General features: G+C 37.8%; 1 protein-coding gene across 4 annotated transcripts in view; it reads left to right on the forward strand.

Annotated features, from left to right (window-relative positions):
* The first annotated feature begins 1,782 nt into the window (after positions 1-1,782).
* LOC108347368 (sterol 3-beta-glucosyltransferase UGT80A2) overlaps positions 1,783-27,334 on the forward strand; it is a 46,364-nt gene continuing 20,812 nt past the window's right edge. The window contains exons 1-8 of one of the 4 annotated variants that reach the window (XM_052868264.1): positions 1,783-2,101; positions 7,152-7,333; positions 7,943-8,179; positions 22,046-22,157; positions 25,664-25,834; positions 26,206-26,269; positions 26,416-26,473; positions 26,566-26,743. In XM_052868264.1, coding sequence (XP_052724224.1) covers positions 1,981-2,101; positions 7,152-7,333; positions 7,943-8,179; positions 22,046-22,157; positions 25,664-25,834; positions 26,206-26,269; positions 26,416-26,473; positions 26,566-26,743 — 1,123 coding nt within the window. In that variant the 5' untranslated portion in view covers positions 1,783-1,980. Of the gene's footprint in view, positions 2,102-7,151; positions 7,334-7,942; positions 8,180-22,045; positions 22,158-25,663; positions 25,835-26,205; positions 26,270-26,415; positions 26,474-26,565; positions 26,744-27,334 lie in introns of those variants that run through there. The other 3 variants (XR_008245195.1, XM_017586555.2, XM_017586556.2) reach the window with 3 other exon arrangements.

Below are 27,334 nucleotides of genomic sequence, written 5' to 3' on the forward strand. Positions count from 1 at the left end.
GACTTTGTCTAGCCTTGTTCGGCACTCGACCTTGTTTGGCCTTGTTGGATCGCGACCTTGTTTGTGATAGACTTTAATATTTCTGAATAAAACTCCACTTTTTTTTTCATTGATAAATAAGTTTAGCTTATATAGAAGCTTTAACCATCAAAATTACAAAAGATTAATTAATTACAATTACTTCCCCTTAAGATCATAATGATCCTACTTAAGCTAATAATGATCCACTAAGCTAATAATGATCTCACAACTTAATGACTAATGTTAACTAAAATCGTGGTAACCAAAAGTCACCAAAAAGCATTTAGCTTTACATTCTTTTGGTCTCCCAAAGACTAATGACTAAATGTCCAATTTTACAAAGGATTGAGTTATTATTTAAACAAACTAATTACTTAAAAACTACAGTAAGTGACACGTCCCCATTAGTCTTGAAGTCCAAGTACTAGGTCGAACTGATCGTCCAAACCGTTAGGAGAGTATAGGGATGATAACGGATCGGGTCGGGCACGGATATATGCCTACCCGCAACCCGACTTGACAAAAAAAAAATTCACCCGTTACCCGACCTGCTACTACATAGATATTCGCTTAAAAAATATCCGTGGGTATTTTAAAACCCGCGGATACCCACAGATACTCGCAAATATTTAAAAAAAATATATTTTTATAAATTATTAAAATAAAATTTAAATAAAATTATAAAAGATATATAAAATATAATTAAATTTAACCTTATAAAATATAAATTAATGTTTATTTAATCAAATTTAACTTAATAAAATATAAATTAAATTTTTATTTTTGGTGGGTAGCGGATATTCGCAGGTACGAATAGTATAATATCCGCACCTAACTCTTTTATAAGCAGATATTAAAATACCCACTACCCACACCTCGCAGTAGTAAATATCCACCGATACCAACTTTTCGTCGCGGATTTTATCCGCAGATATTCGTGTGTACAAATATTTTCACCATCTCTAAGAGGGTACCTATAAAAGACACTCGGATGTCAAAGTCAACTTAACATTGACAATTAAAAATTATGAGGCAGAAAATTAAATCACCTACCTCCTTGTCTCGTATCTTTATTTATAAGTTTCAAAATACACTTTTAATTAATACTAACCTAATTATGATATAATAGTGGATAATTACCTTTAAATTCATCAACATTACAAAAGCTATCACCAATTTTTATTTTATTTTTTGTCTAATTTGTTTTATGTGAAACACGTATTTTGTTCTATGGTGCAGAAAACAAACGAAAATTACTAGCACCACGTGATTTTTTTCGCCACAAAAAACAACGCGGACCCCATTTCCTCTTTTCTCGCAATTTGTTAAAGAAAAATCAAATGGAATCAGGTGCCCGCAGGCTGTAAAGTCAAGAACCTGAAGAAAAAAAGAAATTGGCTGAATGGTTTTTTCAATTCTCTAATGTTATTTTTTTAAATTCATAAATAAAAAAGTAAATAAAATGTTCATAAAATCACTTTTCCTTTCCATATTTTGGACAGAAAATCCTGCAAAGAATTACTACATGTATAGTCTAGAGGTTGTATTGTATCAATTGAGAATGAAGTCTGAAGAGTAAAACTGAAGTCGCTGATTATGTTTCACATTATTATGTTTCTGAAATTAAAAATCTTGAAAAAATATTTTATTAATCAAAAGATAAAATTGATCATCATAAATGAATAAATAATAAATAATAAAATGGCAAATATAATTAAGTCTTTATTTAAATTCTGGGTGCATCTCATGATATTATATCGTTCTACCAAAAATATTCCTTACAGCGTGCTATCCTTTCCCCACCCGTGTCGCGCACACGTGTTCTCTTCGCTCCCCTACAAACACGAGGTGCGGTTCTAATTTCGTGACAGCACCGATACCCACCACTCGATACCTCTCTTCTTTTCATTTCTGCAATTCTTCTGCAACCGTGTTTGGGACAGATCTAGATCGCCGGCAATGGCGGACTTGCCGGAAGATAGCCGGAACTCTTCTCACAGTTCAAATGATCACGGAAACGGAAAGGGTATGGAGGATAGTGTGCATTCTGCTGCCAATGGTACAAGCTCTTCAGCCTCAGGTTACTGTAACTCTCTCTCTTTCCCTCTCTCTCTCGCTCTCTCTCGTTCTCTCTCGACACTTTTACTCTTCCATTGAATTTCTGTTTCGGTAAGTTAAGCAGTAGTTAACCGGAATTGGACAAAGAAGTTGTAACTGACACGCTGAAAAAAAGGGAGAAAACTAGGTGATTGAGTTAATTTCCTTTTTAATGAAAGCTAGATCGCCAGATTCTTCTTTGTTTTTGTTTTTTTTTGAAGTTGCTCAGGTTACTGAGGGGAGTTGTGTTATTTTTTTCTTTTGGAAATATTGTGAACCGAATATATGGGATCAGATTCTTTTCAGTGCGGGGCTAATGTGAAATGTGAGGGAAGATGTGTATTTGAACCCATAGTGTGGCGTGTAAATCATGTGAGGGAAGATGTGAAAATTACAATTGGTGGGGTTAATGATCGGTATTTAGTTCAGGGACGGCGGAGGATAAGCGAAATTTTGCTGTTAGAGGTATCGATTATGGGGAATAATATTTAGTTATGCTCTGGTTAGTGGTTATGGCATGCATAATGTGGTCTCTGCAAGGTCTTTTGAATTTGACTAGAATCTAAACAAATTCCATTGAAGTATGGTGCAGGAGGTGGACTCTGTTTTGACCATAAACAAAGCAAGTGAATTTAGAATGATATACTAGTTAATTAACGACGGGCTTGCAGAAGATTGAACCTATTTTGACTTTTCTGACCCTCTATTCTAGTTCTCCACATCATGAACCCTCTTTGTATCTTGCACAGCACAGATTTCTCACCAGATCTCAGAATTGGAGCTTCAATACTATCTATCAAGCACCATGAATTCCAAACATGACACAAATATGGATATTTAGACATAGCTAAAATCTAAAGCATTGGACATGGGGCAATTCATATATATTATATGATCAGCATGACAATAGTTTGAATTGATAATTTACATTTCTATATTCATCTTTCAACAATTTAAGCATTATAATTTTCATATGATAGAAAGCCTCACAAAATTGGTACCAAGAGGCATCATATTCCGCAATGCATAAAATCTAAAAGAAACTATCATAATCATTAATCTCAGAAAAAAAATAGCCATCATTGAAAAGACTTGCTACTTGGTCATCATTGAAAAACATAAATTCTAACTTAGTTCATCAAGAGATAAGTTAGCAACTTCACGAATTCCATTGTCATCAAGTGATGAAATTCATCTCTTCTAATGTCCAATATTTAAGTTTCTTCTTGATTGTATTGGGGGGATTTATTCAAAGGAGTCAAAGATTGCTATGGACTAATGCTAGATCTTTTGCCTTAAGGTGCCATGTTATTTCTTCTTCTAGAATGAATGAGAGAGTATATTCTTTCATTTCTTTTGTGAGAAATAGAGAATATTGGGAGAAATCTCCCTTGTGTCTTTTGCATACACATAGGGTAGTTTATTTATAATGTAAGATATGGGCCAAGGCCCTTAATACATAATGGGATTAGCCCAATTAACATAAACACACATCTTAACATCTAACACACTCCCTCAAGCTGGAGCATATAAATCATATATTCCAAGCTTGTTACAAAGATAGTCAATTCTAGGTTCTCGTAAGGACTTAGTGAATATGTCTGCCAACTGGTTACTTGAGTTAACGAACTCAGTCTTGATATCTCCGGATATGATTTTTTCTCGAATAAAATGACAATCAACTTCAATGTGCTTGGTTCTCTCATGGAAGACAGGGTTAGAGCTAATATGAAGAGCAGCTTGATTATCACATATAAGTGTCATGTGAGTGACATCTCCAAATTTCAATTCACTAAGTAATTGTTTAAGCCACACAAGCTCGCAAGTAGCTGATGCCATAGCTGATGTCATAGCTCTATATTCTGCTTTTGCGCTGGACCTTGCCACAACACTTTGCTTCTTACTTTTCCAAGATATTAGGTTGCCACCAATAGAGACACAATATCCAGAAGTAGACCTACCAATTGATGTTAATTTCTGGTGTTTGTCAGGACCTATTCACTGTTATTGGTCCGCGCAGTCCTGGTCCCATGGCAGAATTGGGTAAAGTTCATGCCCTTCTTCATGATTTTAATGAGCTATTACCTCCTGCTTCCACTCCTGCTGAAGAATTGGAACAACGATCAAAGTTCTTCATGTTGTTGGCATTATACGGACTCTCTGATGATTTCTCTCATGTTCGTGATCAGATTTTGGGTTCTCCTGTCATACCCAACTTTACTTCTACTTGTTCTGCTCTTTTGCGTATACCAAGCAAACCAGTCACTGAGACATCTCCTCATACTGATGATTCCTCAGTTATGGCTGCCCATCGTGATGATCGAAGTCGGTTTCGCAAGCCAGGTAAAGGACGTCCAAAATGTGACCACTGTGGCAAGTTAGGCCACAAAATTGATAGATGTTATGCGCTTCATGGACGTCCTCTCGACCTGTAGCAATGGCTAATTCTGATCCACCTCCCCGATCACTGTCTGCAGACCATCCTACTTCATCTAATACCGTAGAAAACCCTGCAATCTTTAACGAATTTCTCAGAAGGTATGAGGATCGTCATCACTCTAGTTCCACTACATCTGCATCTGTTGCATGTACAAGTACACCTTTTGTTGGTTTGACTCACTTTCACTCCCTCGGACCTTGGGTCCTTGACTCAGGCGCCACTGATCATATCACTGGTAACAAGTCCTTGTTTTCTTTCTTGTCATGTCCGTATAATTTACCCTCGGTAACAATGGCGGATGGGTCTAGAGTCTCATCTCATGGTGTTGGTACTGTTCATATTTTTTCGTCCATATCCATTGATAATGTACTTTATGTCCCTGGGTCTCCCTTTAACTTATTGTCCATAAGTCGTCTAACTTGTGCCCTTAATTGTGTTATTTCATTTACCAAAGATTCTGTTTGGTTGCAGGACCGAAGTTCGAAACACACGATTGACACAGGATGTGAGTCTCATGGTCTATATCATCTCCGCCCTTCTCCACATGTTGGCGTAATCATGGAGTCACCATCCCTTCTTCATGCTCAGTTAGGTCATCCTAGTCTTACCAAACTGCAGCAACTTGTTTCGAGGTTGTCAAAATTATCAAGTTTGTCGTGTGAGTCTTGTCAGTTAGGAAAGCATACTCGTAGTTCCTTTCCTCGTAGTGTCTCACAACGAGTGTTGTCCCCCTTTTCATTGATTCATTATGATATTTGGGGACCTAGTCGTGTTAAGTCCACTTCTAACATGGTATCAGAGCCATGGTTAGAGCCTATCCTAGCGAGTTCTAAGTGGGCATTCTATTCTTCTATTCCACCCGCTATCGGGCCGTTATCGAACCACCCAATTTCTACTATCACGCACGAGATGTCTATACCTCGGCGTGAAGGGGATGTGTTGGAAGTCCCACATCGACTAGAGAGAAGGCCAATTCATAGTTTATAAGTGGGTGCAAACCTCACCCTACAAGCCGGTTTTGTGGGGTTGAGTTAGGCTTAAAGTCCACTTCTAACATCTTTCATAACATGAAATGAACATGGTTGCCCAAGTTGCTCAAGGGCAATCTTTTAAAGTATTGGTACATGAGAGCACCGTGAACTTGCCCAATAGATTTTCCATCCATTTGACTTGTATTCCCTAAAAAGTCAACATCATCAGAGCCTTCTCTTCAATCTAAATGAATTGCAGACTTCACATTCACTTATATCCTTACATTTGCACCAACAAGGTTCCTCTTAAAGGAATTCTTCCTTTCAACAATAAGTTTCATATTTTGATATAGAGGTAGTCCGTGCAAAAAATGTGAAAAATAAAAATTGAAAATTAATAAATTATATTTAATGATATAATATATGATCTTGGGTTTAAAGAATGAGCTAAACAATAAAGAGGTGTGCTACTCATTGTCCAACGATCACTTAATATTATTAGAAAGTGAGTTTATGCCTAACTCATCCCCACAAAACCGGCTTGTAAGGTGAGGTTTGCACCTCAATTATATATTATCATTTGGCCTTATCTCTAGTCGATGTGGGACTTCCAACACACCCCCTTCACGCCGAGGTATAGACATCTCGTGCGTGATAGTAGAAATTGGGTGGTCCGATAGCGGCCCGATTGCGGGTGGAAGAGAAGAATAGAATGCCCACTTAGAACTCGCTAGGATAGGCTCTAACTTGGTTCTGATACCATATTAGAAAGTGAGTTTATGCCTAACTCATCCCCACAAAACCGGCTTGTAAGGTGAGGTTTGCACCTCAATTATATATTATCATTTGGCCTTATCTCTAGTCGATGTGGGACTTCCAACAAATATTAAGTGCACAATCTCATAAAAGGTTCACTATTCACTTTCTACCTTTCTTTCATATGATATATTGAGTTTCACACTCTTACAATCATGAATTCCAACATTTCATATGCCAAGTGAAGAGAAACTGCATCTATATCTGTTTTCTGAGAACAGCATAGACAGTAGACGTGAAATAAAGTATATAATCTACCTTATCCCACCAAATATCTTCCGACAATGTCTTTCACAAATTTTATCTTTCCCACATCATACTGCATGTAAGAAGACAACCACAACCAATATCTAAAAATACAGAAATGCATATAAGGAATAAAGAGAATAGAAGCCAGAAACTTGATAATTGTTACTATGCTCATTCATTTTATTATCTTTTATCTTTTTTCTGAACACACGAAAAAAAGAAAAAACTTTTTACAGAAGAAAAAGAAAGATGTATAAAATAGGAAAGTTATCCTCCTAGAAAAACCAAAGAAAAGTGGAAACTAGAGATACAGGAAAACACAGTAAGTAGCAAAGATTTTTAATGTCTTTGTATATTCAACAAAGAAACCCTCTTGATGTCATGAAGTTGATTGTGCCAAGGAGCTCTTAGTATTCTGATATGATACTCGATACATGTCTCTTGAATATTTTTTGGAAGTCTTTTCCTTATGTTTTCAATTCTAGAATGTTTTGTTTAATTTTATGCTCATCTTGGAACTATATGTGTAAATGCTCTTGTTTTTGCTCCTTATTCAGATATTCCTGGCAAAGTGTTGTCTAAAGTGACCACAATGCCTGTAGACATTTCACATGGAGATAAATTGGAGTCAAGTTCAAGTAAGTTTAGGATGGAAAGGTCAAAGACAGAGAGGCTTAGACACTTAAGTCCTGAAGATGCAGCACAAATTTTTGATGACAAAATTCCTGTTCAGGATAAGGTATATGGTTGTGTTTTCACTTTTTACCAAATACTTGATAAATATTTTCATGTATTTTGGTAAATTCTAATCCATTATTTGGATTGGAGATTTGGTAAGAAAAATGAAGCTAGGAAATTGATGATTATTTTTAAAGATGTGATTTGATATCTATAAATATGGAAATGTGTAAACCAAAAAAATAGAGAATGAATTTGAGAGTGAATTTCGCACACTTGGGATCTCATATTTATAATGGGATTGGAGATTTCAGATACAATGATTGAGAGGAAAGAGAAGAGAATAAGAAAGGTCATATCTAAAAACTAGGTAGAGCACAAAGCAAACAACAACTTTTTGATAAATTCTATTTAAGATGCTTATTCTAACACTCCCCTTCAAGTTTGAACATACAAGTTGTATATCCCTAACTTGGAACAAATAAATTCAATCCGAGGTTAATACAAATGACACTACTGTTTCTCTCTACACAAAATGTAACTATGAATAACAGTTTATAAACCTAAATCTAGATGAGGTTGACTTTCTCAATATTACTATCATCATTATCTTATTTTTGTTTTTAATCATGTATGACTGGTACTTCAGTTGATTTTTACAACTGTGCAGCTTAAATTGTTGAACAGAATAGCTACTGTTAAAGATGATGGAACTGTAGAATTTGACGTTCCTGTAGATGTTGAACCTGAGGCAATTGTTACTCAATCCACTAAAGTAAATCATGTTGTTGATGATTCACTTGATGCAACGGACTTTCATTACATCCCACCATTGAATATAGTCATGCTTATAGTTGGTACACGAGGAGACGTGCAACCATTTATTGCAATAGGCAAACGATTGCAGGTATAGAGGCATATTCTTATGTCCTAATTTTCTCCATTCCTGCTTCAATAATGCATACACCCGTCCAAATGAGGAGAATCGTTACCTTTTTTTAAGGTAGGCGAATGATTGTATCTATAGACATTTTATCATGTTTATGTTTTCTGTTTCTTATATATAGTTTAGAAATTAAAATCATTCATGCACACAAGGAGATTTGTGGCCCTTGTTAAGCTGGTGTGAGTGCTGTATTAAGTATGTCATGCAGTTTGTAATTTTGTGTTACAATTAAAGTTGCCTCTTCCTTGTTTCTCCTCTCTCTCTCTCTCTCTGGCTCTCTCTCTCTTTCTCTCAAGAATGCCCATGTTGTATCAAGAGCTTAGAGATCAAAGGGTTATCAGTGACATAAGAATAACATGTAGCTCTTCTAGTTCAAAGGGATAACGATCAAATTAGTTCTGCCTTCTTTCTCAATTAGCTAGGTTAGCTTGACTATATTTTGGGAATATAAGGCAAAATTGATCAAATTAATTCTGCCTTCTCTCTCAGTTAGCTAGGATAGCTTTGACTATATTTTGGGAATAGAAGGAAAAACTCTTCAGGATGGTTCTTGTTATAAAAAACAGATTATTAGGATAAAAATATTCTCAATATCTCCTCACTAATTAGGAAAAGGTATCTTCAGGATCAACATATTTTTATTTCCTTATTTTAAAGGGTTTTATTATTACAAATAGAGATGTGAGTATTCTCAATAAAATAATTCTTTATTTTTTTATATAGTTTAAGTTGGTATCAATTCCTATTCTTGCAAGGTTTGTTAGGTTTATTGTACTAGCAACTATCAGGACACTATTGGATCACCTTTGAATATTTGATCCAACGGTCAAGATGTCTAGTCTTCAGCATGAGGGGTATATTGGAGATCCTACATTAACTAGAGATTTGGCCAAATTATAGTATATAAGTGGTGAAAACCTCACATTCTAATACGGTTTTGTAAAGTTGAATTATGTTTAAAATCCATTTTTTTTGTACTTCTCCTATTTTAACCCAAAGAAAATATCTTCAGGATCTTCTTCATTGATCCAATGTTTGAGGTTATTAGAAATTGAGTTTATGACTAATGAGTTTATGACTAACTCATCCTCACAAAATCAGCTTGTAAGGTGAAGATTGCAGCAACCCACTTATAAATATTATACTTTGACCTTATTCATAATTGATGTGGGATCTCCAAGACACTTCTGTCACATTGTTGAATGAACATCCTGGGTGCAAGATTATATATTTATGGGTGGTCTAACAGAGCTTGATAAAGGTGACATAATAGTCCCAAGGATTTTGACTAAGATAGCCTCTGATACCATATTAGAAAGTGAGATTAAGCCTAACTTATGCTCATAAAATTTGCATATAAGGTGAGGACTGCACCCTATATTATAATTCGTCCTTATTCGTAGTTGATGAGAGATCCTCAACAAAACCTAATGTTATTTCTTCCCCTATGGCCTTTACTTGCAAATTATCAAAGAATATTATGATTTTCTTCTTGATGCACTTCATATGCGTCTATTATTGGCGCGGTTCATGATGCTATCATCACTAATCTTGAAATAAGAAATGTTGTGAACAAAGTGTCTCAGTTTATATCTCAACCTATTGAATCTCATTAGATTGTTGTACTAAGGATTCTTTGATATGTTAAAGGGTCTGTTTTACATGGTATTACTTTAAAAGACTTGAAAAAGAGAATGGTTGTTAGGTTTATGGGTATGAAACCTAACTAGAACAAACACTCTCGCACTAACGAACAAGAAATAACACTCTAAAAGAATGGTTTCTTTATTCAATTCAACAAGAGAACATGTACAAACAGTAACTCGGGAGCCTAATCCCCCTCAATCTAATGGGAGCCTAATCCCCCTCATAAGCCAATGTCCTGTCTTTACACAAAGAATACAAAAACTCCTTTCTAACAATGAATAGAACTCTATTTATACAAGACCTCCCTTCCCGCCTTTCCTAACTGCTAAAACAGTTAGGATATTAACTCTGTATTAACTCTTCCTCCAAATCGCACCACCATTGCTCCCTTCAGACCTTCCCAAGAACGGTTCTTGGCTTTCTCCTTCCAGAATCTGAACCAGTAGCCAACGCTACCCTCCATACTGATGTAGGCTATGCGCACCTTTTCCTCCTTTGCCACACCTTGCTACTCGAAGAATTTCTCAGCCCTGTTAATCCAATTCAACGGGTCGAGTCCCTCAAATAACGGTAACTCTACCCTTTTTCTCCAATTGGGTAGCCCTTCCTGGCGTTCGCCCTCTCTCCCTCCAAAGTCTTCTTCTCGCCTCCTCCTGTTCTCATTGGCGGACGCTTGGCTTCCGTCCGAGTGCCCCTCCTGGTTGCGGTCGCGTCCACCCAAGATTCTCATGACTTCTTGCAGGTCTTGGCGTATCGCTGCCGATTCTTGACGCAGCGCTGCTGTCTCCGCCTTCATCCCATCCATTGCGATTTCCATTTCTTCCAGTTGCCCTTCTACTATGTTTAATCTCCCGTCGATTCTCCCCTCCATTTCGCCTTTCTCCCCCAACTGGATCTGGCAGGTCAAACCAATTGTTAAGTTTCTGGGTATGAAACCTAACTAGAACAAACTGATAAGGTTTTTTAAAGAACAGAAAAGATTAAATGAAGACTCAAATGGAATATGGATGATTTTTATTTTCTGCAGAACAAGAAAATCAGTAAGATATGAATATCTCACTGCCTAGAGCCAAGCTCCTCAGAGAAACCAAGAATGGTTCCCTTTCCACTAAACAAAATAACCGTCCCCCCTAAAACTTCACTTCCTGATTCTTTTTAAAACAACCACACCCCTTTCTCTCTCTTCTAACCAACCTATTCCTCCCTAATATGCCACGTCGCCCTTCCTAGTCTTTTTTCTCTCATACTCTACCCCATCTGTTCTTGATCTTTTCTTCTTGGATCAAGGGCTCATTGAGCCCAATAAAGTTTGGGTCTGTATCACAAACACTCTCGCACTAACAAACAAGAAATAACACTGTAAAATGAATGGTTGTTTGTATTCACATCAACAATTGTCATGTACAACGGGTAATCGGGAGCCTAATCCCCCTTATAAGGTCACAGACCTGTCTATACAAAAGAATATGGCTAACTCCCGAACCGAAATACCAAGGGCTCCCTTTTATAGACACCCTTCCTGCCTTTTCAGGTGTTCTCACTTACTTCCCTATCTTTTTCCTTCTTTCATAAACCTTGCAGCTCCTAACAATAGTTTTATTATTTTCATTCATGTCAATTACATTCTCTTTACCTCTATTTGTAGCTATCTAATCTTTTAAAAAAGGGAAATAAGGAAACAATGTACTAAAATCTAATCTAGAAGATCATACACCTATTTTCTCTAATTAGGAAGTTCTATAGATATTTTCTCTAATTAAGAAGATTCTATAGATGTTTCCTCTAATTACAACACTCCCCCTCAAGTTGGTAAATGAATATCAATCATTCCCAACTTATTTACAAGAACTTGAAATCTATCTGGAGGAAGCCCTTTTGTAAAAATATCTGCTATCTGAAGTTCTGTAGGAACATGAGTTGTAATGACAAAGCCTCTGTCTAGATTATCGTTGATTAAATTTCTGTCAATTTCAATGTGTTTGGTATTGCCATGTTGTACTGGATTATGGTCTATGATCATGGTAGACTTATTGTCACAGTGTAGTTGCATAGGGTTATCTACCTTGACTTTAAGGTCATCCAAAATGATTTTGATCCAGAGTCCTTCACACAGTCCTTGCGCAAGAGTTCAAAATTCAGCTTCTGCACTAGAACGAGATACTCTATCTTGCTTTTTACTCCTCCATGTTACTAGACTATCTCCTAGAAACACATAATACCCAAAAGTAGATTTTCTGTCAGTAATAAAACCTATATAGTCAACATCAATATATATTTTCATAGTCAATATGTCTTCCCTTTTGAACAATAACCCCTTTCCTGGGCTTGACTTCAAGTATTGGAGAATTTTGTCAACTGCTTGCATATTCTCTTGGGTCATGCATAAATTGGCTCACTACACTAACTGCATAAGCAATGTTTGGTCTTGTGTGTGATAGATAGATCAATTTTCCTACCAATCTCTGATATTGGGCCTTCTCTAGGAGCACTTTCCTCACTTCCAATTTTTTGATTCTGTTCGGAATTGTTGAGGTTCTACATCCCATATTTCTTGTTTCTTTGAGGAGATCAAGTACATATTTCCTTTGGGAGATGAAAATTCCGTTCTTGGAGTAATCAATCTCTATTCCAAGAAAATATTTGAGCTTTCCTAGGTCTTTCATTTCGAATTGGGTTGCCAATTTTTTTTTAGTGCAAATTTTTCTATTTCATCATCTTCTGAAATAATCATATCATCCACATAGACAAACGATAGAGTGAGTTTTCCTGTAGAAAAGTGCTTTATGAATAGAGTATGATCTCCTTGGCTTTGTTTGTATCCCAAGGAAACCATTGCTTTTATAAGTCTTTCTAACCATACTCTAGGGGATTCCTTAAGACCATACAATGCTTTCTTTAGGTGGCATACCTTGTATCTTTCTTTTTTCACTTCAAAACCTGGGGAAATCTCCATGTACACTTCCTCTTCTAGATTTCCATGAAGAAGACATTCTTTACATTCAACTGGTGTACGTCCCATCCAAAATGAGTAGCCAAAGCAAGAACAACTCGAACTGTATTCATCTTTGCCACTGGGGCAAATGTCTCCTCATAGTCAATCCCTTAAGTTAGGGTATATCCATTTGCCACCAATCTAGCTTTATATCTTTCTATTGTCCCATCTGCCTTATGTTTCACTGTGAATATCCATCTACACCCTATTGCCTTCTTGTCTCTTGGCTTATCAACAATCTCCAAGTTGAATTTCTTTCTAATGCATTCATCTCTTCTTTCATGGCTTGATTCCAATGTTCAAGTTTCATGGCCTCCTGGATTGAGGTAGGAATTGAGGTAGGAATTTCCGTGGCATCAATGGTAGCAATAAAGCTTCTATGCTTATCAGAGAGATTGTTAGTGCAAATATACTGAAAAATAGGATATTTAGCACATGATCTTTTTTCCTTTCTCAATGCAATGAGTAAATCCTCAGTAACACTTACGTCCTGCTCATTGATATCTTCAGGATTACTCACCTTCGGATTAGAAAATTTTTCTTGCTCGAGAGTCGAAGTGGGTTGTTTTCTTTGGTCATATTTTTTGCCAAATAATTTGTCTTGTTCCTCTTGTTCCTAATTGTGGACTATGGTATCTTCATTGCTCAGATCTTAGGCATCCTGCAAAGACAAACATGGTAATGACAAGGAGAGTTCATCCACTTCAATTTCAAGTGCTTTCTCCCCTGAAGTGGTGGACTGACATAAAAGGATTGCGTTTCATGAAAGATGACATCCATGCTGATAAAGACGCGACGACTCTGAGGATGATATTATTTGTACCCTTTTTTATTAGAAGGATACCCAATAAAGACACATTTAAGAGCTTCGGGATCTAATTTACTATGGTTAGGATGATGGGAGTGAACAAAAACAACACATCCAAAGAGTCGACTAGGTAGACTCGTTATTAAAGGAGAAGAAGGAACAAAAGAAAATAGAGACTCTAACCAATGCCATTTAAGATATGAGTGGGTAACCTATTGATGAGATATGTGGCAGTTAACACAGCTTCTCCCCAGTAATTGTTTGGAACAAACATTTGAAAAAGAAGAGCTCTAGTTACTTCAAGAAGATGACGATTCTTTCTTTTTCCACAGGTTAGTTCATGAACAATACCATTGAGACAAAAAATTGAGAAATTCATTATTCACATATTCAGTACCATTATTAGACGTGTTTCTTTTGATATTTTTTCCAAATTGATTTTTGACAAGATGGAAGAAATTAACAAAAATTTGAAAAACTTCTGATTCATTTTTTATATGGTATGTACACGTGACACGGGTACAATTGTCAATAAAGGTAACAAACCATTTGGCTCCGGAAATAGATTCTATGACATGACCCCAAACATCACAGTGAATTAAATCAAATGGAGAAGTACTCTTTTTATTACTAATAGGATAAGATGCATGATGGTATTTTGACAATTGACAAATATTACAATTGAAACACTCAACAGACTCCTTGGTAAACAAATGGGGAAACAAGGACTTGATACGACTAAATGAAAGATTCCCAAGCCTTTGATGATGTAACCATATTTGGGAATTTGCCCGTGTCTCAGATGTAGCTTGTTGACTCATGATTTTTGTTTTGTTTTGGTCATCATACTTCAACATATACAACCCACTTTGTTTCTGTTAGAATTATTGGTTATTGTGTATGAGTTATGTGTGTATGAGTTGTGTTCAAGTGTGTTCCAACTAAGAGTGAGTTGGAAAGGAGTGTGGTTAGTTACTTTGTTTTCTATAAATGTAAAGTGTAGAGGTGTTTAAGCCCTCAAGAGAACATATTTTTATCTCAAGTTGGTATCAGAGCAGGTTCATCCTGCTCTGGTTTCTGTCCAAAGTGGTCCACCAGCATTGTCATTGCTGTTTGCATCTGTCCGATGCCCATTGTCGCCGTCCGCGGTTGTCTTGACACTGTCTGCAGCTGTCAACTGCAGTTTGAAGCTCTTCAACTTGGTTCTCTGCCATCTCGCATCTGCCCGCCACCGTCCGCTGCCGTCCGCCGTCACTGTTCCGTCCGGCGACCACTAGATCTGGTTCGCCTCTTCACGCGACGACCAACCCCACCGGTGCCGGCGTCTGATTCTTCCCCACGCTCCGCCACGCGCCGCTTCTTTGTGTGCTGCGAACAGGCGCGTGCAGCTCACACGCCGCCCTTTGGCCGCCGGAAAGTCACCGCGACACCTCCATAGCCGTCGCCTGGACCTCCTCTCTCTGCTCTGCCCCTCAAAACCCTGCTTCAGCGAGGTCCAGAAGCTCCCCTCGAAGAAAACCCTAAGAAACCCCTAGGGTTTTCTAGTTCCTCTCGGTTTTCTGGCTCCTTTCTGGTTCCTCTCCTCTTTTTATCAACAATGGCGTCTGGAAGTGTTCTTTCTTTCTCTGGAAGTCCCTCAATTACTTCCGAAAAGCTAAACGGAAAGAATTACCTCTCTTGGTCTGCTGCCGTGGAAATGTGGTTTCTCGGTCAAGGACATTATGACCACCTTGAGCAGGATGGAAGCCAAGTACCTTCTGAAAAAGTTGAACAATGGAAACGAACAGATTTCCAATTATGTGCCCTATTGTGGCAATCTGTGGAACCCTGACTTTTGATATCTCTTAGAGCCTTCAAAACATGTCACTCTTTTTGGAAGAAAGCTCAAAGCATTTATGCTAATGATATTCCACGTCTCTATGATACATCAAACAAGCTTGCATGTCTCAAAATGACAGACCATGATATGGTCTCCTTCATGACTGAAGCCCAAGCAGCTGTGGAAGAGTTGAGAATGTTCTTGGAAGTGGAATCTTCGAAAGACATCAAGAAGAAGCTTGACAAGTATTATATGGTGATGATCCTCTGTGCTTTACACCCTGATTTGAATCATATCAGAGATAAACTTCTGACAAGTCATGAGGTCCCTTCCTTGGAAGCCTTGACCACACGTCTTCTTCGTGTACCAGTGCCTCAATCTCAGGAAGCTCCTGAAACAATGGAACCATCTGTCATGGTTGCTACGCGAGGAAGGGGAGGACGGGGCACTAGAGGAGGAGGACGTGGAGGTAGGGGACGTCTACAGTGCACTTACTGTAAGAGGATGGGTCACACCCAAGAAAACTGCTACTCCTTGCATGGTTTTCCTTCAAAAACAACCAATATCTCTAAGGCTGAAACTCCCACTTCCAACTCCAAGTTCACTGAGGAAGAGTATCAAGAGTATCTGCGATTAAAGTCTAACAACTTGGTGCAATCATCTCAATCCCCAAGTACATCCACAACTTACAGTTCTCAATTCATGGAAGGTAAAAATTCATGGGTAATTGACTCGGGTGCTTCTGATCACATCTCTGGTAATACCTCATTGTTCTCAACCCTTTCCCTCCAAGAGAAACCCCATTTCATTACTCTTGCAAATGGCTCTAAAACTTGTTCAAAGGGAGTCGGTCAAGTCTCCCTATCTCCCTCTCTAACTCTGAAATCTGTTCCTTTTGTCCCTAATTGTCCATTCAATTTAATTTCCTTAAGTCAGTTAACCAAAATGTTACATTGTTCAATAACTTTCAATTCAAAATCTTTTGTTATACAGCAGCGTGGCTCAGAGAGACAGATTGGAGAAGGATATGAAGCTGGAGGTTTATACCATTTTGGATCTCGTCCACGGGTATCCTGTGTTGCAGCTCTTCCCCCTAAAGTGTTACATGACCGATTTGGCCACCCTCACTTGTCAAAGTTAAAAAAGATGTGGCCTGAACTTAGTGGTCTTCAGACTTTAGAATGTGAGTCTTGTCAACAAGGAAAACATGTTAGATCTGTCTTTCCTAAAAAGTCTCAATCAATGAGTAATTCTAGTTTTTCTATTATTCATTCTGATGTCTGGGGACCTAGTCGCGTCTCTTCTTTTGGTTTTAGGTACTTTGTTACCTTTATTGATGAGTATTCTAGATGTACTTGGGTTTATCTAATGAAAGATCGCTCTGAATTCTTACCCATCTTCACATCCTTTTTGAATGAAATCAAGAACCAATTTGGTCAAGTGATTAAAATCTTAAGAAGTGATAATGCTATAGAGTATTTCTCATCCAATTTTTCTGCAATCCTTAGCTCCCATGGTATTTTGCATCATTCCACTTGTCCTCATACACCCCAGCAAAATGGTATAGCCGAAAGAAAAAATAGATACTTAGTTGAAACTGCTCGTACCCTTTTGCTTGGTGTCCATATACCTGTCCATCACTGGGGGATGCCATCTTAACCGCCTGTTTTCTTATTAATAAGATGCCCTCCTCTTCTCTCAATAATAAAGTCCCTTTGTCCATTCTCTTTCCCAATGATCCTCTCTTTCACACCCCTCCTCGGGTTTTTGGTTGTGTATGTTTTGTTCACGACATGTCTCCGGGGCTAGACAAGCTCTCCGCTCGTGCGATCAAATGTGTCTTTTTGGGCTATTCTCGGCTTCAAAAAGGGTACCGGTGTTACTCTCCTGAAACCAAGAAGTACTACATGTCTGCCAATGTTACATTCTTTGAACAAACATCTTTCTTCTCTCCATCTGTTCAAGATGTCCATATCCTCCAACAGGTCCTTCCTCTTCCAGTAGTTGAGTCCAATATCTCTAATGTCAATGTCAATCCAAGTCATGCTCAAGGTCCTCCCGAACCTTGCTCTCCACATATTGATATCTTCCGACACAGTACCCCGATGGGTAGTCCTCTTTTAGAAAATGGTGGATCTCCTCCTTCAGATTCTTCTCCCTCATCGCCTCCTGCCACGCCTCCTGGTGAAGATGATTCTGGTTGGCCCATTGCTCTTAGAAAAGGTACTCGTTCCACTTGAAACCCTCATCCCATTTATAATTTTCTTAGCTATCACAGATTGTCGCCCTCCTTTTATTCCCTTTTATCCTCAGTGTCCTCTGTGGTTATACCCAAATATGTGAAAGAAGCTCTTGATCATCCTGGATGGCGACAAACCATGATTGCTGAAATGCAGGCTCTTGACGATAGTAATACTTGGGAGCTTGTGCCACTTCCCCCGGGCAAAAAGGCTGTTGGTTGTCGATGGGTCTTTGCAATTAAAGTTGGCCCTAATGGTGACATTGATCGGCTCAAAGCCCGGCTAGTTGCAAAAGGGTACACTCAGGTGTATGGCCTTGATTATTGTGACACATTTTCTCCCGTGGCCAAGATGACTACCATTCGTCTGTTCTTTGCAATGGCAGCAATTCGTCATTGGCCACTTCATCAATTGGATATCAAGAATGCCTTTCTCCATGGTGATCTTGAGGAGGAAGTTTATATGGAGCAACCTCCTGGGTTTGTTGCTCAGGGGGAGTCTGGTATGGTTTGCAAATTGCACCGATCTCTATATGGGCTCAAGCAATTATCACGTGCTTGGTTTGGAAAATTCAGCTCCATTGTTCAGAAATTTGGGCTAAAACGCAGTGAAGCAGATCATTCAGTCTTTTATTATCACTCGTCTCTCGGGAAATGTGTTTACTTATGTGTATATGTTGATGATATCGTCATTACAGGGAATGATACTGCTGGAATATCTCAATTGAAGGAGTACTTGTGTAGACATTTCCAAACCAAGGATCTTGGAAGCCTCAAATACTTCTTAGGCATTGAAGTAGCTCAGTCAAAAGATGGAGTTGTAATCTCCCAAAGGAAGTATGCTCTGGATATTTTGCAAGAAACAGACATGACTGATTGTAGACCGGTTGAGAGTCCCATGGACCCAAATCAAAAATTAACAACAGAAGAAGGTGAGTTATTCTCCGACCCGGAGAGATATAGGAGGCTAGTTGGAAAACTAATCTATCTCACTATTACAAGGCCAGATCTATTTTTTGCTGTTGGGGTGGTTAGTCAGTTCATGCAAGCTCCATGTGTTGGCCATTGGAATGCTATCATTCGCATTCTAAGGTATCTGAAAAAGGCTCCCGGGCAAGGGCTGTTATATGAAGAAAAAGGAAGTCTTCAGGTATCAGGATATTGTGATGCCGATTGGGCAGGTTCTCCTATTGATAGATGATCTACTACTGGATATTGTGTCTTCGTTGGAGGAAACATTATCTCACGGAAAAGTAAGAAACAAAATGTGGTGGCTCGATCAACAGCGAAACCTGAATATAGGGCAATGGCGTCACTAACATGTGAACTTATATGGGTGAAACAGTTCCTCCAAGAGCTTAGCTTCTGTGACATCCAGAGTATGAAGATGTATTGTGATAACCAAGCTGCTCTTCACATTGCATCAAATCCAGTGTTTCACGAGAGGACTAAGCATATAGAAATTGATTGTCATTTTGTTCGGGAAAAGTTATTGTGAAAAGAAATATGTACCGAGTTTGTTGGATCAAATGACCAACTCGCAGATGTGTTGACTAAGTCATTAAGGGGACCTCGGATCGAGTTTATTTGTTTCAAGCTTGGTACATACAATCTGTATGCTCCAGCTTGAGGGGGAGTGTTAGAATTATTGGTTATTGTGTATGAGTTATGTGTGTATGAGTTGTGTTCAAGTGTGTTCCAACTAAGAGTGAGTTGGAAAGGAGTGTGGTTAATTACTTTGTTTTCTATAAATGTAAGTGTAGAGGTGTTTAAGCCCTCAAGAGAACATATTTTTATCTCAAGTGTTTCTTAGCAGTTAAAATCGTCTTTCCCGTGGTGATGTATGGAAAAACACAATAAGTTGAGAAAAATGTTACAGAATAATTTAAATCCTTTTGTGAGTTTTTTCACAGAAATAAGACTGTTGGCTAATTGTGGAACACATAAAACATCCTTTAATACAAGTCAAAAATTATATTCCCAGAGTTGCATTAGGGTATATCTTGACCATTTGCAACTGTAATAAGTTGTTCTCTATGTCTTTACCATATGAGTCGAAGGACACATGAAAACGTGTCATATGATTAGTTGCTCCTGAATCAAGGATCCAAATACCTTGAGACACATGACCAAGAGTATTGAGACTAATCTTACTTTTCATGGACAAAGTACAGGATCCAGAGGGCTTACTCATTGATTCAACAATTGCTTTCAAGCGTTCGAGTTCCTCCTTATAAGCTTTCATATCAAAATCTGGTGGTGGTGAAGGACTAGATTGTGAAGGACTAGATTGATTGGTGGCTTCCTGTTTTGAGGCAGTATGATTTACCCATCTTTTAGTAAAGCTTTTGTTGTTTCCCATGAGCTCGAGAACATTCTTTCTTTCATGGAGTTTGAAGCATGTCTCCTTGGTATGTCCAGATCTTTTACAGTATGAACAATAGTCTCCATGACTACTTTTTTCAAATGTCTTTCCCCCAGCATTTGTTATCTTAAGGACTTCCTTTCCGGTTGTCATGGCAGAGCCTGTGTTGGAGGTACCCATCAAGCATGACAACTCTCCGAGTTTCTTCTCCTCTTACCATAAAAAAAAAACTTCTGATAGGGATGATAATTTTTTCTTCCTAAGATTTGTATCCGGATTGGGTTTTATTCATGATTAGGCCATAGAGAAATTTAAAAATTCTTCCTTTTTCCACGACTTTAGCAAGTGTGGCAACATCTGTCTTTTATACATCTTAATTGTTTGGTTTTGATCTAATTCAATCGAAAGTCCTTTCAAGATTTCATGATATTCTGATACGAAAAGGGAGCCCTGTTTTATATTAAATATCCTGCTTTCAATGTCATAGCAGGCAACAAAATCCTTTTTTAATGAAAAAGTATTTTGTAAATCATCCCATATTTCTTTGGCAGAAGAATGAAACGTATAATTTCTACTTATCTCAGGAATCATGGACTGCCGCATCCAAGTCATAATTACTAAATCTTCATTGTCCCAAATTGGAAAATGAGTGTCATGTGGTCCTGGTCCTCCTCCATCTATGTGATATAGTCTTGAACGTCCCTTGAGAATCCTTCGAATATATTGGCTCCATTGTAGGAAATTCCGGCCATCCAATTGATAGGCCCCACCATATTGGGTAGATCATTAGGACCCAAAGGAATATTTTTAACTTCAGACATCACATAGAACGCAATCAGGTGTCTCTAGAGACCTTATCCGAGGCGACGACGACGTGTGGGTTACATCAGGAAAAGGAGCAGATTTTAAAACTCAGATATACTCGAATCTGGGCCAAACGGGATGTCACCAACTCGTGGAATAGACTCAGAAGGCTCCGACGACCCTGTCTGTGACGGCGACGACGAGTGGGTATCGTTGGAACTAGGCGTGTGGGCTACATGCGTTGGAGACAGTGGCGACGCGTGGCGGCTTCTTTCCTGGAGCAATTTCCGGTGTTGTGATCGCTGAAGTTGGGCTCACCTTTCTGCCTTATCAACGACCCCAATCGGCTACGTCGGTAGCCGTGGTGGTTGGATAGCGGCGACGATGGCTACTGTTGCGGTGATTGAAAAGAAATATTGCCAATACGTATTCCATATTTTGGCTCTCCTCTTTCACTAGGCTCTAATATATGTGGTTGGTATATATCTGCAATATATTTTTGTTTCTATTTTCTAATGGCAATTTTCTGTTTTTTGGTGAACATATTATCTGCTAGATATATTGCGTTTTATGTTAATTAGGAAAACATAGACTTTTGATATTGGTAGATATGTTTTTTTTAAAAATATCTTTTATTTACCATATTTATGTTTGCTCGTCATATATACTTGTATCATTTTTCATTATAAATATATTACCGATGTGTATTTTAGATACAAGGGTGATTAATCCTATACCTAGTTTTACTATATTCAACATGGTATCAAAGCCATGACTTAGAGTTTGTCTTAGCAAAATTTGTTTTTGTTGAACATATCATTTTACTTGTTATCGGACCACCCATGTCTAGTCCCACGCACGAGATGTATGTACTTCTTGTGAGGAAAGTGTGTTGGAAGTCCCACATCGAGTAAAGATAAGGCCAATTTAGAGTATATATGTGAGTGCAAACCTTATCTTAGAAACTGGTTTTATGGGGTTGAGTTAGGCTCAGAGTATATACCTAGTTTTACCATATTCAAAATTATCATTGAATTAGTACATGTTTTAGTTTTAGTTTATTGTAGGAGGAGAATATATGAAGTGAATAATTTGTATTTAAGTTACTTTCATATTCAAATTCATTACTTTTTAATTCTTTCTTTAAGTGCAGGACTATGGCCATCGAGTTAGATTAGCAACCCATTCAAATTTTAAGGAGTTTGTTTTGACAGCGGGGTTGGAGTTTTATCCATTAGGCGGTGATCCTAAAATTCTGGCTGGTTGTACGTACTCTCTACCCATGTACTATTTCTTCTACTGGCTGGCTGGGTGCATGATATTCTTAATTTCTTCGGACCTACATTCCCTTCCAATGTGTTCTTTTATTTGGCTATGTGATAGAAGAATTTTTAATTAAAATATTTTTTATCTTGGAAATAATTAGTACCTAAGTGGCTAGTCAAATGAATAAGTTTTTTCTCTTAAACTAGTCATTTAACATTTTATATAATAAAGTGATTGAAAATAATTGGAGGTTATTCAATGCAAAAGGCACTTGACTCTAGTATTGACTTTTTATTGTGCTACTTTGTTATGTTGGTTTTGGTGTATTTTTACATAGAAGCTTATTTGGACATTTTACTATTCTTTTGTTGTGGGATGCTGCATTTGTGCGAATGGGTGTGCCCTTTTTGATGCGTGAAGCAAGAATTGATTATTGTTGTTGAACAACATATTTTACACAAGTTAATATTTGAAGATGCTAGTTATTGTAAATTAGGGATTTGATTAATCCCCTTCGTATTTGTTAGAGATATGAATTGATGTTAAAGATATGATCTGATAGGACCTTGAGAGTTTATGAAAGGAGGAAAGGAATAAAAAACAAGACATAGACGTTAAGGGTTAAGGGGGCAGTTAGGTGGTTCGTTGTTTTCTGTTTTTGGTAGGGATTAACTTTATAAGGGAGGGTGAGTGTCTGGGAACAAACACTTTGTTGTATTTTAGTTGACTGGAGTATTACATCTTGTGTGAAGGGAGAAGTGCTACCTTGGAAACTTACGAACTTTGTTTTTTGTCAAAAGAATAATAATACAAACGTTAAAGTAAAATTCTGTGTTTGTGAGTGTGTTCAGAATGTCTTTCGGTGTGAGTTCTGGGCTTCTTGTTCCAAGAAACCTATCAATTGGTCCGACCTGTTGGATCACTGAAAGGAGAAAGAAATGGAAGGGAGAATCAACATGTTAGAAAGACTGGTCAGTGAATAGGAAAGAGTAATAGGGGATCTAAGGGAGGAGACCAGGGAAATTGATCAAGAAATTAAAGAATTGATTAAAGCTCTTGGGCGAACATACAAGAACCAGGATAGGAGTTATGAGGGAAGTTAGGGGTCAGTTAACGAAGACAGATTGGGAAGGAAGGAGGAACTAGAAAAGGAGTTGGAGGAAGAGAAGGGGGAAATACAAAAAGGCCGGATGAGGAGAGTAGAATTACCTACTTTCGAAGGAGTAGACCTGGTGGGATGGATATCTAGGGCTGAGATGTTCTTTGAAATACAAAGTGTCTCAGCCTGGGAGAAGATGAGATTGGCCTTCATTAGCATGGAAGGGGGAGCAAGTCACTTAAGATTTAGGAAAAAGAAAACCAAGAATCCTTCTTGGGAGGAATTAATAGAGGCATTGATTAGGAGATTTGGAGGGAGAGATAGGGGTTCAGTTTTGGCAGTGGTAAGACAAAAAGGGGCAGTGGAAGATTATATTCAAGAGTTTGAGATGTTGGTAGCTCAAACTACAGAATTGACAGAGGAGCAATTATTGGGGTATATCTTCGCTGGCTTGCAAAGTGACATTAAGAGCCAAATCAGGCCTCATAATCCCATGGTTTGCTAAGGGCTATGGAGATAGCCAGGGATGTAGAGGAGGCCACAAGATCCAAGAATGGGACGAGGAGTGGCTAGCAGAAACATTCAAACATAAGGACGCTATCGAGGAGGAATTGGGGTTATTTGAGTTGGGAGGCGTGGATCTAATTTTGAGGGAGACTTAGCCATGAGATTTGGTAAGGGAATTGACTATAGGGCCTTAAACAATGTAAGTATTCCAAATAAAGCACAGTAATCTAAATTGTTACACTAGCCCTGGTCTTTTGAGAGGACCAGACTCTCCTTAGCCTTCGCTTTACAAAACTTTCTAAAAAACTACTAAAAACAACTGCTTACATAGACTTTATAAAAGTCTGAGACAACAAAACCTACCCACAGACAGTTATAACTATCTGTCGCTTTTATATCTCCTAATAAACTAAATCATACAGTTTTTGTTTTGCTGTAAACCTTCCCTTTGTATGTATCACAAACACCATAAAGACGTTGAGTACCATTGGTGCTTAATAATTTTGCATGTTCCCAAACTTCATAACATGTGCTGTAGGCATGAAACATTTGTTTTAAAGAAGAGTGAATGGTATTCTTGAGGACCATGCATAACTGAGCATCGGTCACTCTGAGTAAGATGATCAACATACTGTTGACTCATAAGCCAAAGTTTAATATTTGACGCTCAAGTTGTATAATTAGTGCCATCTAACATATCAATAGACAAGTGCACATTTACATCATTAATATAGATTGACGGGTCAGACACATTGGTGGCAGAAGAGACTTCATGAGAGGCAATGGAAGAAGTCATGGAGGAAGAGAGAGAAAACCCAAAAATCCAAAGAGGTCCGATCAACGTAGCAAGGTCATATATCCAGAGAGAGGAAGCCAAGGGGAGTCCAGTGACGTGATCGGCACCAGAGACGACAACTCACACGAAGCCATGCATGGCTGGAAAAAACTGTTGGGTGAGGCTTTGACCTACGTGTGGGAGTGCTTCTAGACTCCAATGGATGCAATGTTCACAGTGCGGTGGTCGCCTGACCGAGACGAGCAAAACCGTGTAGTTGCCGGTCGAAACTGAAGCTCCGGCCATGGCAACGACAGCGGATGGCAGTTTCAACAACGGTGGTTGCAATGGCAGGGGCAATGAAAAAATTTAAGAACCCTAGGCTCGAGATACTATACTGAATATAATAAAAACTAGGTATAAGATTAATCTTGCTTGTGTTAAAAATAACATATGGTACTATATTTATAATAAAAAAAAATATGGGCTAAGCCAAAAATATAAATAATGATAGGAAAGAAATAATAACATATAAATAGAAGATAAAAGATAAAAGATAAGATATCTTAGATATCTAACAAATATTAGATTATGCGAGCCACCCTAAAATTCAACAATAACAATTAATGCCTTATTAAAAAAACAGGGCTAGGTGAAAGACAATTCACTATTGTGTTCCTGCTTCTTCCTTCTCTTGATTGACATTGTGTCTGTATTGAGTTGGGCATGCTTTTCAAATAAGTTAATTCTTCTATCAAATATTTATTATTATGATTTTGTAAATATGAAGGTTACATGATGGGTATACACTGACCCTGAACACTTAACCTACCCCAAATACTCACCCAATCATTGTTTGGATTGCTGGTTATTGTCCAATGGAATTTGAAACTTTAATTATAAAGTTGAGTTTTCTTTTGTTTGGCTGGAGAAAAAATGGAAAAAAACACTTGACTTTTATAAAATTTTGAAATTTTTCTTTCTTTACATTTTCTCTTCAATTAAAAATTTATTTATTTATCTTTTCAATTGCTGTCTTTCCTCCCAATCAAACAGAGCCTTAGCTTATATGTCCTCTTTACAGTTATTTCTATATTTTTACTTTTGAATTATTTCTGGCGCAGATATGGTTAAAAATAAGGGCTTTCTGCCATCAGGACCTTCTGAGATACCTATTCAGCGAAATCAAATGAAAGAAATTATTAACTCTCTGCTTCCTGCTTGTAAAGAACCAGATATTGATTCTGGGGTGCCCTTTAAAGCAGATGCAATCATTGCCAATCCCCCTGCCTATGGTATGCTTTCTTGTTAGTTACATGTAGATAATGTGCATCTATATTTTCTCGTCCAGTGAGTATGACGAGTTTCTAAATTATGAAAGATTGTTGGATTAGTGTTTTCGTTAGCATACATGAGCAAGCCTGAAAGAATTACTTCCCTATTAAAGCAGTATACAAGATTTTGTGAAGCGTATTAAACAAGGATTGATCAATTAGGAAGTCATATTTAACTAGAGTTTATGATCTGTGTGAACTATAAAGGCCTAGAAGCTCATTTGGCACAATATCCCTAAATATTTAACAACTGTTTGTGATCTGTGTGAACTATTAATATTTCTGTTTAATTAATATCTTGTACATTGCCATTGACATTGGTTCATCTTTAGGGCATACACATGTGGCAGAGGCACTTAAAATTCCAATTCATATTTTTTTCACAATGCCATGGACGTAAGTTTCATCCTGTTTTCTCAATCTTTAGAATTCTTTTCCCCTTCATTGTTGCTTTAGTTCTTCAACTATTGGTTGTGTTTCTTATAGTTTTCTCGATGATTCAATTTTGCGTTTTATGTAAGTACTTTGTCATTTCTTTTCAGGCCAACTACTGAATTTCCACATCCTCTGTCACGTGTAAAGCAACAGGCTGGTTATAGGGTGAATTCTTTGTTAATTGCTGTATCTTATAATCCCTCGTAATTTTTTTTCTTCTACATGTTTATCTAAACATTGGTCTTATTTGTCTTCAGCTTTCATATCAAATAGTTGACTCTTTAATTTGGCTTGGCATACGGGACATGATTAATGATCTTAGGAAGAAAAAGTTGAAACTACGACCAGTCACTTATTTAAGTGGCTCACAAGGCTCTGAGACTGAGATTCCACATGCATACATATGGAGTCCACATCTTGTTCCTAAACCAAAAGGTGGTTGCTCTAGATCTCAGTCTTCACATTTTGTTTCTGTAGTCATTGTTATGTTGAGTCCCTTGATTGTTTACAGTTTGTTCTCTGTGCATCTGTTTGTTGTTATGATTTTCTTTCTGACTATTATGAGAAATGCTGCGAGAAAAATTAGAGAGAAAGCAACCCTTTGTATTTATTAGAGTTTGTACGAGTAATGAGCTTTTGTATACAACAATCTGTACACTATAAAAGCTCATCTTACTAACTCAGTTGTAGACCACAGGGAGCTCAGTTACATTGAGTTTGAACCTGAGAAACTGAAATTGAGAAGGAGACAGTCCTGGGGAGAAGATCAGTCCACTGGTGTACATCTGGAATATACTGAATACCAAATTTCTAGGCCAGGACTTTTCCTGATCAAAAAGATATCAAGTTGCCTGTGTCTAATTCGTGTGTCCAGGATCTTGCTTGTGAGATATCACAAAAGATTAAGGGAGTGTGATGAGGTTTTGGAATACCAGATTTATAATTTGTTTTGCGTGGTATGAGTGTTAGTTGGTCTAGGAGAACAGGAGATATCAGATGAGGGAGTAGACAGGTTGGGTCAGAAAT

The sequence above is a fragment of the Vigna angularis genome, chromosome 9 (genome assembly GCF_016808095.1).
Source record: "Vigna angularis cultivar LongXiaoDou No.4 chromosome 9, ASM1680809v1, whole genome shotgun sequence".
NCBI classification, from domain to species: domain Eukaryota; kingdom Viridiplantae; phylum Streptophyta; class Magnoliopsida; order Fabales; family Fabaceae; genus Vigna; species Vigna angularis.